Source organism: Podarcis liolepis, assembly GCF_965112155.1.
Source record: "Podarcis liolepis genome assembly, chromosome: 2".
Classification (NCBI taxonomy): Eukaryota; Metazoa; Chordata; class Lepidosauria; order Squamata; family Lacertidae; genus Podarcis; species Podarcis liolepis.
Window position 1 is genome coordinate 33,745,487 of NC_139555.1, and position 12,462 is coordinate 33,757,948.

General features: G+C 46.4%; 1 protein-coding gene and 1 long non-coding RNA gene across 3 annotated transcripts in view; one reads left to right on the top strand and one right to left on the bottom strand.

Annotated features, from left to right (window-relative positions):
- LOC310699462 overlaps positions 1 to 12,462 on the bottom strand; it is a 222,481-nt gene that overhangs the window by 166,195 nt on the left and 43,824 nt on the right. The window lies entirely within an intron of this gene.
- NHERF1 (NHERF family PDZ scaffold protein 1) overlaps positions 1 to 12,462 on the top strand; it is a 60,389-nt gene that overhangs the window by 45,626 nt on the left and 2,301 nt on the right. Inside the window, exons 4-5 of one of the 2 annotated variants that reach the window (XR_014522073.1) lie at positions 4,660 to 7,896; positions 8,291 to 9,569. Coding sequence is in view for 1 of the 2 variants with exons in the window: in XM_083487247.1 (XP_083343373.1) it covers positions 4,660 to 4,700; positions 9,471 to 9,569 (140 nt within the window). In the remaining variant the exon portion in view is untranslated. The remainder of the gene's footprint in view (positions 1 to 4,659; positions 7,897 to 8,290; positions 9,570 to 12,462) is intronic. The other variant, XM_083487247.1, reaches the window with a different exon arrangement.

Here is a 12,462-nt window from a genome sequence, read left to right on the forward strand (position 1 = left end):
ATTCCGGCAGGAATAGTCCTAAGGATTGGTGTGATCTAATCAGGGCTTTCCATTGTTGTTTTGGACAGAGGGGCAGGTGGCCACATGTCATTGATACTTTAGTTGAGATTCCTGCATTCCAGGGTCCCTTCCAACTCTGCAATTCCATAGTTCTATGAATCCAGTTCCGGAACTGCAGGACCTCTGCTAAGAAAGGCCACTGATTTTTGTGCAGTTGAGAAAACCCTGCATAGCCATTGTGTGTGTATTCCTCTTTTTTAAAGGGAGGGGAACAATGGTTGATGGTGGAGAAGCTTTTTCCAAGAGGTGTTTCTCTATGAATAAAGTGGCCCTCAAGCAATAATGCCACAGTAGATGGACCTAGCATGTGCTAAATGCCAGCAGCTTCAGTTTGGGGTGGATTATTTCACCTAAAATCAATATTTGAATCTCCACCTTTCTGTTTAAATAAAATGTCCAGGGCATTTTATGCAGCATTTTTTAAAAGACTAATTAAATGCGACCTGAATTAAAACACAATTACAGCAGCAGGCGGGTCAGTATGGTATTGTTCTGCAACAAATTCAAAAGGGCTTTGTAAATGATGTCTTGGCTTGTTCCTGGGGGAAGTGTGCTGGAATAGGGGGTGCTACATTTGAAAGACTCTTCCTCTGGTCGGCACTCCTGGAGAATGGCCTCAGAAGAAAAGCGCTGGCATCTGGGCAGGTTCAAGTGGGGACGATTGCCTTCTTGTTTGTGCCCTCTTATTTGGAGAGAAGATGGGGTGGGGAAAATCTTTCAGCTCTCTGCAACCTGAGAGCATTTAATTAGAGGTGCAGGTGGATGATTGAACCTGAATCTTAACGTATACCATGACTTTGCACAGGAATGATGCACAGCTCCAGATGATGTTAGACTCCAGCTCCTTTCGCCAAATGGTCAGGGCTGATGGAGTCCAGCAAATTCTGGAGAGTGACAGGTTCCCTCATCTCTGCTGTACTGCTTCAAAGTCTCAGAACAGAGAAGGCATACAAAGGCACTGCGCGCACGCACACACACACACACACACACACACTCACACTCACACTCACACACACACACACATATAAAATCCTCTAACCTGTTTGCAGGTCTTCCAAGAGGCTAGAGAGGCATAGGTTTGTAACGGTGACCTTAGAATTCTACCAAAAACTGAGCAGTTGTATAGATGGGGTCTTTCTAAACATTATCCCTGGACAGCATGGTGTGCTTTTGGGAAAGGGTACAGTTTGGTTTGCATGCAAAAGATCTCCGGTTCAATTTCTGACATCCCCAGATAAGGCTGGGAAATACTGCCTTGTCTGAAATTCTGGAAAGCCACAGTCCATTAGTGCAGATAATGCTAATTTAGACTGACCAATTGTCTCTCTCCGTGCTGAGAATCCAGCCTGGAGAATGTTTGCAAGGCACTGTGTATGCCTATGAACTGGGCTCTGCCCATTACATGCTCCACAGGATCCAAGCCTGACCTCTGTGCTGCGTAGGTTTCCACCTGATGGGAAAGCACTTGCATGCTCAGCTGTGAAATGGACTTGTTTGCAAGAGCTTGCCAAAGGTCCAGTCGTGACCTTCCTTCTTGCAGTGTGTTACCAGCCGAGCATTCGTTATGCAACAACAGGCTCTCAAGCCTCCAGGACCTGCTGTGGGAACCCCTGTGGGGATGGGTGGGTGGGTCTGAGTGCTGCTTGAGTGATTAATTTGTGAGGTCTCCTTGGAGCCGCGCAACAAGGAAGCGGGGAGGAAGCTCTCTGGAATCTCTTAATTAATCCTATTAACCTCCCATATTTCTCACCAAAATAGCCTATTGTTGGTGCTATAGTTAGTGCTTCAGCAGGTGTACACATATATTTGTCAATGGCTCCTCGGAATAGCAGAGAATCTAGGATGGAGCGGAGGAGATGGGGAGGTCAAAGGGACAAAGAGTTCCCTCTGCTCTGTGAATCTGACATGAACTCTCTGACGGCAAGAGCTGTTCAACATTGAAATGGACTCCCTTGGAAGGTGGTGGACTCTCCTTCCTTGGAGGTTTTTAAGCAGAGGTTGGATGGACATCTGTCAGGGATTCTTTAGCTGTGATTCTTGCATTGGGACCCTTCCAACTCTATACAGTTGTACCTTGGATCCTGAACGCCTTGGAACTCGGATGTTTTGCCTCCCAAATGCTTCAAACCCAGAAGCGATTGTTCCAGTTTGCAAATGTTCTTTGGAACTGGACGTCCGATGGGGCTTCCACAGTTTCTGATTGGCTGCAGGAGCTTCCTGCAGCCAATCAGAAGCCGCACTTTGGTTTCCGAACATTTTGGAAGTCGAACGGACTTCCAGAACGGATTCCGTTCGACTTCCATGGTGCAACTGCAGTTCAGAATGGGCTTGTTCTGCTTTTAAAACAGCTCTTTAGTCATCTTACTCCAGTTCTGAGTTTCCAGTCTTGTGTGCTCTGCAAAAACATCCACCCTTGCCATAATAAAACCCCTGTTTTTGTCATACACAGCACCCTGACCATACGGTCTGTAGTTTCACCATGAACGTAAACTTTTAAATGCGGCACATAGATTCTGAGCCCTGGGAAAACCTTTCGTTTTCAGTTCTTTTGAAGCCCAATATTTAATCATATTTGTAGAAGGGCAGGCACCAGCTTGAGGAAATCTGAGTTTAAAGCAGAGCAGAAGTGCAGGTACAATATTAGTTAATCAATATTAACAGTAGCAGCAGGTACACAAGGTTATTCCGGGCTTGCATCACGTGGACCATTGTTATAACACAAAGGCAATAACGGGATAATGAATAATGGGAATTATTGCAGGAAAAAGGTTTGGCAGGAGCAGTTAATTGCCGGGGTCTTGGTGATAGAGGTGTATGACTGCAAAGACCCTAGAGTTTGTAGCACATGTAAACTGCTCCGAGGCAAGGTTAGCTTGTGTATGTGTGTCCCTTACAGAAGGGTTTGGTGGTTGTTTTTAAAGCACACTAGCTGAGCTGAGAATTGAACCTGGTGACTTGCAATCAGTTTTTTCCCTACTTCACACAACTGCATTAGCAGCTAAGCAGAGCAGTTCTATAGCTGCTATTTGGCTCCTTTCCCTGGCTCCAGTTCCACCAGGTCGACAAAGATTGAACCCAGAATTTTGGGTGTATAGTGGTACCTCGGGTTAAGTACTTAATTCGTTCCGGAGGTCCGTTCTTAACCTGAAACACCACTTTAGCTAATGGGGACTCCCGCTGCCGCCACGCCACCGGAGCACAATTTCTATTCTCATCCTGAAGCAAAGTTCTTAACCCGAGGTACTATTTCTGGGTTAACGGAGTCTGTAACCTGAAGCATATGTAACCTGAAGCGTGTGTAACCTGAGCTACCATTGTACATGTCTTCTTGCACGTCCTCCCCTTGCAATGTGCCTATCTGCTTTGCTCCACCCCAAGCAAAGACACAGCGATCAGTCGGAAACTAAAGCGAGTGGGGTGGTTTTCTTTCCCGCAGCCGTGCGGAAACAGCTTCCCTGTGGAGCAGTTCCACATAGCTGCTGAGAATTGGTGCGATCTAGTTGACCAGGACTGCTCGGACCAGGACTGGGGAGATCAAAAGTTCAAATTCCACTTACCCATTAAGCTCACCGGGCTACCTTGGACCAGGCAGTCCTACACATCCCTCTCCCTTGGTCTAGCCCTACCGCAAAGGGCTGTTGTGAGGATATGATAGAGCTGGTACTGTGGACTGGGCTCCTTGGAGGGAAGCCAAGTTAAAAAAAGAAAAGTAGATAATAACTCTGTGGGTAGGAGCAATTGTGTTTGCTTTTCCCACCCGGCTGCCAAACCAGCCACATGACTGGGTGGTTTGGGTGTTCATACCCCACCCATACAGTGACCGGACAGGAAGTTGCCATGGGGGAAATGGGCTACCGCAGCTGTGAATAACAAGGGTTCTTCTTGGGGCTGGGCTGCTGTGACAGAACTGGGAGACAACAGTAGCGGCTGCCTAGCTTATCTCCCTGGCTGCTGGCAGTCAGACAAGGGGTCAGGCCAGCTAGCAAAGCCCACCCTTTTGGGTTATAGAAATCCAATTAAAAGAAACAAACGTCGCTACCAGAAACTTTTCTTTTAGGACATAGGGGCAAAACTACCTAAATCGTATAGAAATTTATTCATGTATGCTACTAAAGCAGCAAGAACGTTACTTGCCCAAAAGTAGAAAGAAGCAGAAGTACCAGTAAAGGAAGAATGGATACAAAAAAACTTATGGAATATGCAGAAATGGCAAAACTTACCGGAAGAATAAGAAATCAAGATAGCAGACTTTTTATAAAAGAATGGAAATGGTTTATTGAATATTTACAGATAAATTGTAAACAGATGAAAACATTAGCAGGATTATTGTAATAACCTGCAGTTTTATAAGAATATATATATATACACATATACAGTAGATAATTATAATTGAGCAAGTTAAATGAACTTGGATATGCAGAAGATATTAAAAAATTAAGGAACCGCAGAAAGAGGGGGAAGGGAGTCAAATTTTGAAATGTTAAATTGATTGTAAAACTAATGAAATGTATAAATTTGAAAAGTATAAATAAAAAACTAAAAAGAAAGAAAAAAGTGTCACTAACTGCATATCTTTGTTGTTTTTTTGTTCCCCTCCAGGTCCCTTGCCAGAACCAGTTGCCAATGGTGACGTGGAGAAGGTAAAGGTTATGCCAAGTGCATGGTTCATTGATGGTCTCTTATGTTGTGTGAAGGCCCCTTTCGACAGTACAGGTTTGCTGGGTGTGCACGTGTAAGGGAAGAAGCACCAAAACGGTGTATACAGATTTTCCTGGCATCTATTCGGCCCACTGGGCCTGCGTGGGCTAAGAAGCTGCAAACTGGGTGCAGCTTCCCAATGCTTGTACACCGGGGGTGTTGCACAGACTCCAGGGTAGCACACTCTCCTTTCAGGATAAGGTTTTTATTGAAACGCCCAGGTTCCCCAACCCAGAGGCAGGTGCAAAACAGTAGCTCACCCCAGTGGACATGCTAAGATGCGAGAAACAAGATGCCTCTGGTCTCAGCCGGGGTGTTTTGCAGTCAGCACCAGAAACCTATAGGGCCTTTTGCACAGGCCTGGTTTCTCTCCCCACCCCCTGCTCTGCCAAAGCATTATTTTCCAGCAATCTAACCTGGGGATAGGGATGCGGGTGGCGCTGTGGTGTAAACCACTGAGCCTAGGGCTTGCCGATCGGAAGGTCGGCGGTTCGAATCCCCGTGACGGGGTGAGCTCCCGTTGTTTGGTCCCAGCTCCTGCCAACCTAGCAGTTTGAAAGCACGTCAAAGTGCAAGTAGATAAATAGGTACCACTCCGGCGGGAAGGTAAACGGCGTTTCCGTGCGCTGCTCTGGTTTCGCCAGAAGCAGCTTAGTCATGCTGGCCACATGACCCAGAAGCTGTCTGCAGACAAAAGCCGGCTCCCTCAGCCTATAGAGCGAGATGAGCATGCAACCCCAGAGTCGTCCGCGACTGGACCTAATGGTCAGGGGTACCTTTACCTTCACCTTGTAACCTGGGGGTGGGTGGGGGGAGCTTTTCAACTGCTCCTTCTGTTAAAACAGCTGGAAGCTAGAAACCCTTTGCTCATTTCCTGCAAGTCCCCCTTTTACGGCTCATAGCTCAGTTGTAGAGCGTATGCTTTTGAATGCAAAAGTTCCCAGGTTCATGTCCAGGTAGGCCCGTCAACGATTCCTTCCTGAAACCCTGGAGAGGTGCTGACTGTTGCGGTGGGCAGTACTAAGCAGGATGGGCCAACATTACGAGGCGGCTTCCTAATCCTAATCTGCCTTCTGTCCATCACTGGTGGACACTGTGCATGAGACCTACGTGTAGTAGGAGCTGCTTCAGGCCCTTAGCTGTCTTCCGTAGCGGAAGTATAAGCCATTCCTCCCTGATGCTGCTAGGAGTGCCTTGCAGCCTGCCTTGATGCCGCCAAGCAGAGCTTGACCTCTCAGTGGAGGAGGGGAGGGCAAAGCCCTTGAAGGCACGTCGCTCAATTTCCAGGGCCTGCCTCTTGTCACAGAACAGAATGGCCCATTCTTCACCCTGTGGGTGGAATCTCTCGCAGTGGGGGCCGCTGTTTCAAAAGGCCGTGTTACTTCCAGTCTGCTTTGAAAAAACAAAACCTAATTAAACCCAGAGTGAAGAGGAAGCCTCATTAGGAACCTCAAAAGACGGGAGGGCAGGAGGCAGGGATTTCAAATATACATTAAGGGGGCTGAGTTCCCAGGCTAAAGCTTAAACCAGATAGAGAGATGTCATGCAACTTGTTTACCCGGTAGGTCTGAACGGCAGTTGGGAAGAAGCAGCCTGACTGCATTGCATCGTAAATAAATAAATCCCGCTTCTATGGGGTGCAGTAGGGTGTTAATTGTTTAAACATGTTTTTTGGTGCAAACTTGCAAGTATAAAGCGCTCTGAAGCACAAGTGTATCTGGCTTCCAGTACTGTGGACAACCTTTCTTCCCTGCCCATTGCAACCTTTCTCCCAGTGTGAGTCTTATGTCCTGCATGCCTGTCTGCTGGGGTGATGCAAAAATTATTGGAATCCTCATTTGAATTTAGCATCTTGCTGAAACCAGGCTGGTTTGCATATGCTGCTGAAGCACAATTTAGTGTTACAAGCACAAAGCTAGCCTACCACTGCCTGCCCTGGCTCTTATGGACCCCTCTCCTCCATCATAGCCTTGAGGAGGTGCTCAGAAACTCTTGCTTCTATTTCCGATTTAACTGCAACTTGCTGTCATTCAAACCAGGGCAAACCATGGTTCATCTAACTATGGTTAGTGAGAATAAACCAGCTTCAAACCATGGTTCATGAAGCTGGCTTTGCTTTCTATAACCATGGTTAATCTTAACTGCAGTTTAGGGTTTGGATAATACCCTAAAATGTGGTTAGACTAAAATGGAAACACTTGGAATGGGAGAATGGGAGGCAGGTAGAAGTGCTTAGCAGTTCGAGAATCAAGGTTTAGTGTTGCATTTGACCAGAGCCATTGAATGGGGATGTCAAGCCGCAGTTCTGCCAACTGAATGCAGAGAATTTTCTCAGCCTGGGAGTAAGATGGACCAATCTGCTTCCATGCTGCCTTCAGTCACTTCTCAGTCCTGCTCATCTGGCTTTAAGCTCCCTTGCTCAACATTTAAACCAGTTTCATCTGATAACTCCAGATGTTCTTCATGCAAAACCACTTTCCTACGCGGCTGTCATAACTTATATCTTGTCATCTCATCTTTGCTTGGCATAAACATGAAAGGAAACCTGCTCTTCCAGCGCAGGCCGACTTCAGCATCAGCTGCTAATCAGCTTTCCCTACTGGGGGGTTATTGGCACCATTCGGTGGCTGTAGATAGCTCTCTGTTTGCTGGCTTGCATGCAGCCGGTCAGTTTGCCACAGCTGAGTGTGCACCCATTTTCTCAAGATTTCAACCCTCTGTACCTAACTACTGCTTTTGCAGAGGACTAACACTAGGCTTCAGTTGGATCTCAAAAGATGGATTCCTAGCCACACCTTCATGACTTTTCTTCTTCAGTAGACACTGTCGAGATCGCTATCTGCCCATGGGTCTTTTCCTTTGGAGCTGGTTTTATTCAAAGGGGTGCCCTTGAATATTTGCCACTTTATGAACATGGGTGTCTCAAGGTAGCACTATATTGTCACAGAGACATCTCAGAAAGTGGGATGTGGGAGAGCCAACACCCCATATTTTGCATACAGATAGGTTAGCTGTGATGTGGTCACTGAAAATTTGCTCACGAGAGTGATGGTGCAATTGCTTACACTGTTGCTTAATGGAGGTGATAAAGGCCGTCTTAAGATGGTACCTGACGGAGCAAAACAGAAACTCCTTTATGTTGCTGCAAAGGGCCGGATTCCTTTTTTATATTCTTGCATTGACAGAGAAGCGCATGGTATTCTGCTCTGTCCCCAAGTAGTGCAAATGCCGCTGCCGTTATCAGTGTTGCTTCAAAAGCAGCCAGGAGTGTGCAGCTTTCCTTTCAGTTTAAGTCCATGTGCTTCTTGTCCTTTTTTTTTTTTAAAAAAAGAATAAATCTCACGTGGAATGTCCAGAAAGCTGCTGCTCCTTCGTCTTCTGAGAAAAAAAGCAGGACAGTTGACCAACTCTGGTGGAAACAAATACACTGAATTTCATTGTAATGATGGAAAGTAGCTGATATCTGAAAAGATATGGAGAACATTATAAGAGCTTTGCTGGATCAGACTAAAGGCCCATTCACCTAGCCCAGGGGTTGGCAAGGTTCAAGCCGCTTGGGCCAGTTCACTCCAGCAGAGATCACTCTATGGGCTGGATCACGCGCTTGCATGATCGTGCGCGCCCGTGATTTCCGGTGTCTACGTCTGCGCAGACGCGATTTCCGGGCCATGGAAGCGAATCCCCACGCCGCACTGGTTTAGCACAGCACGCAGGGACTCGCCGAGCGGGCGGCTCGGTTCAGGGGCAGCTCGTGGGCTGGTTAAACGACCCCCATGGGCTGCTTGTGGCCCATGGGCCTTAGGTTGCTGACCCTGACTTAGCCCTTCAGTCTGTTCTCTCCATGGTCAACTAGATATCTATGGGAGAGCCCTTCCCAGCAGCAGCAGCTGTTCAGAGGCACACTGCCTCTGACAATGGATAGGGAGAAGTTTGCTGTGGTTTCTTCCTTATACCCCACCCCCCTCTTGTTAGAGAAAGAGCACAGCTGGCATTTAATCCTTCTCAGGGATAAAGAGGCTGGAGGATGCCCAGAGCAGGCTTATCAGCCTGCGGTCTGTCAACAGATTATGTGCTTAGAAGTGGGTTTCCTCATACTCCTTATTTCTCTGGTTCCCTTCAAGAAAGGGGCAGGCTGGGATAAATCAGCACTTGTTGGACGTGGTCTCTGGTCACTGAGGAGAAGAGGCCATTTTGAGAACATTGGGTTCTCCCCAGTTTTAAGAAGACTCTTCTCGGGCTTCTTTTGTTGGGTTCTCCTGACAGTTGTGACCCTCTGGAGAATCCTATCGTGTGGCTTTGGAGCTTCTCCCTAAAACCAGAGCTGTTCCCACTTCCCCTTCTCAATGCCCTGAAATATGCAACTGGTGCATTAGAGGGAGGGAGGGCTGGTTGTGATGTACCCATCAGCTCTGGGTATGTTTGAGAGCCGGTCCAGCACACTGTCCCTGAGGCCTGAGCTGTGAAGCAGCCGTATGCAGCTTATGATGGCAGCATTCCCTAAATCATGCCAAAGGGGGTAGGAAGAGGAGGAATGTTTTCTTCTGCACAAAAATGTGTGGAACTGGCTAGAATTGGGGGGGGGGGAGTTCAGGGAAGTGATGCAGTGAGTTCTACTTTTGGCGATTTACAAAATAAATAAATACAGCTTGTTATTTATATAGCGATTGCCCCCCTTTTTTTGTTTCAAGTTTCTCTTCCCTTCCCTGTTGTAGGAGATCATCAGAGATGACCAGCCTGAGCCTGTCTTGGAAAGTCCTTCAAGCCCTGAGCCGGTGTCTCCTTCTCCGATTCTGAACGACCCTCACAATGAGGTATGAAAGCAGCCTGGGCACAAAGGGAGGAAAGCCCAGAAATGGGGAGTCCTAAGCATGTGGTACAGGCATAGAGCCCCCTCTGTTCATTGAGCATTCATCCTGATTTTGCTGCAGGGTGTTTCCATGGATTCCTCATTATTCATTTGTTCACCCCACACTTTTCGGTGCATTTCCCCACCGCTTTCCAAACTGCAAAAAGTCTGTGTGTGCTTTTAAGTGCATCCGAGGGCAGCACAGCCCTTTAAATCCACTTTCAATACAGAAATCTTAAAGGTATGGTTTATACTTGAGTCCAGAGGTGCCCTTGATTCTCTACAGTTTTCCTTTGCCAAAGACCAGCAGAAATGATTAGAGAAGTTTCAGCTTGTCCATTAGAGAACCATTTGCAAACTTTCAGAGCTTTGCCATTCTTCCTGCTCCCCTGTGGGGCCAGTCATTTTGTGCTGTAAAAATCTAGTTTGCCTGTCAACAACAGCAATTTGCCCTGGTCTTCAGTGTTCCCATTTTCAAATGGGCAGATGCCTCAATTTCTACAGAGCAAGTAATGAATGTTTAGCGTCCCTGGCTGGAACCACGTCCAGTTTTTAATTAAATGGATGAATTATAATTCAGGCGCACTGTATCAAATCTGCTTAAGGACCAAACTGCATATTTTGTTCGTACTTTTTTTCCTAAAGCATACTTAATGCTGCCACTTATTATTTTGAAGGGGAAAGGCTATGCAGGGCCCTAGACCAAATGAGGACCCTCATGCATTGGCTGCTTGCTCCAAAGATGCCAAACAGCTGCCAGGAAGAGCAATTCTGGGGAGGAAACGGGCAGGGCCCTGATCCAGATAAGGAGGATCGTATAAGCTTGGGGCCCTGGGTGGCTTCTCTTTCTGTTGCTGTCTAATAACAGAGAGCATTCCTCAGTACCAGGAAAAATATCCAAGGTGGCCACGCACATTCACATTCATTTCACAGAAATTACTTAGAAAGTGCCTGCACTTTTTGCCCCATAACTTTCTTTTTTAGGAAGGCTAGAAGCTTTTAAGGAAAGTAAACTTTACTAAAATAAAGAATGAAAGCTCAGAGTCTGGGGCACTTGCCCAGGGGCACCACTGGAAGCCTGGAGGTGCTGGGTTCACTACCCCTGCCCAAAGTTGGCCCATTGAAATAAGTGTCCTTATAAGTCCATTCATTGATTTCCGCCACCACCACCCATGATTCTCCTCTGAGTATGATTAACATTGGATATTACCCTGAATGTGACACCATTAAGCGTTTTTTCTAAAGTTGGAATAACATATAATTTGACCCTGAAGCAATTGTGATGCTCGCTGCCTGGAAGAAATGTCAGTAGTATCCAAAGGCAACACGATGACCAAATGCAACAATGCGATGTCAATATAAACTCTTTATACTTTCAGAGATTTAGAAGATTTCTGTTTATTTGGTTTTGCAGAGAGTGCATATTTCATAGAATCATAGAATCATAGAGTTGGAAGAGACCACAAGGGCCATCGAGTCCAACCCCCTGTCAAGCAGGAAACACCATCAGAGCACTCCTGACATATGGTTGTCAAGCCAATACTTCATATTGTTCAATGTTCTGTATAGATTATATAAAGAGTTTATATTGACATCGCATTGTTGCATTTGGTCATCATGTTGCCTTTGGATGCTACTGATATTTGTTTGCAACACAGGAGTTTAATTGGAAGAAATGTCAGCCTCTCAATTAAAAAAAGAAGAAGACACGTTTCTAGTCAAAGATGTTGAATTCTGATGGCTTCCTTTATAGAAACAAATGTCCTGCTGGCCATTTGCAAGGAACCCAAAGGGAGGGACATACTGCTGCTAATTCCAGGCAAACTAGACTTCATATGAACACACAAAAGGCTGGTGGGTCAATAGAGTTATGCACAAGGCCCTGTGTTGCAAGCCAGGCTGTGCTGGGGGTCTCTTAGAAAAGTGTCCTGCACATGGCAGATGGAGACATTGACATTGCAGAATGCATGAGGCCGGTGTATGGAGAGGGGAGGGAAAGGAAGGAGGAGCAGGGACTGATCCTGCAAAATGAACTCTCTGCATGTTAATGGGTCCGGAGACACCCTGCCTTGTTTGCTGTTGTGCAATGTTGCAGCCTTAAGTGTCGGGTTTGTGTAGGAGGGCTCTCTGTCAACAGCCGCCCGCTTCATCACTCCTCTGTTAGTTCTGTTACTGTGTGAGGCCTGTGGTTTTTAATGTTAGGGTTTTCATATGGGGCAATTTGGTGAAGGGCGGTCTTCAAGCAAAGGGGTAAAAGGAGAAAACAAGAAACTAAACACTGTCCTCAGCATTCATAGGAATCAAAGTAGGTCCAGTCAAAAGTTTTGCATATGCAACACCACACACACACACACACACACACACACACACACACACACACCAAGTTCCATTTAGTAATTTCAGTGAGATTCAGGCATACCAAACTGCAGAGTTAAATGCAAATCCCATTGGTTTCTGTTAGGAGCTTGTGTTGGGTTGCTCTGTCTGTTGTGCAGCATAGAATCTGGGACAGGAGAGCCTTCTCTAGCCAAGCAGTGCTCAGGTAACGTGTGCGGGAAGGATCAGAAGAGAAGGCAAGGCCTCTAGCAGAACTTTTCTAATCACCTTTGTTGGGTGTACATCCAGTTCTTGCCCTATCTATCTAGCCCAACAGTCTGTGAAAACACAAGTGTTAATTGCAACATAACGAACATAATTTAATACAGAACAAATGATCGACACTGAATTACATCAGTCCCTTCTCTGGAACAGTTCTGTGGCCTTCTCTACCTGAGAATTCTTGTGTGACGCTGAGCATAACTCTCCACACAATCATCTACATTGGGCTTATATATCCTGTGACTTTTGTGAACTACATG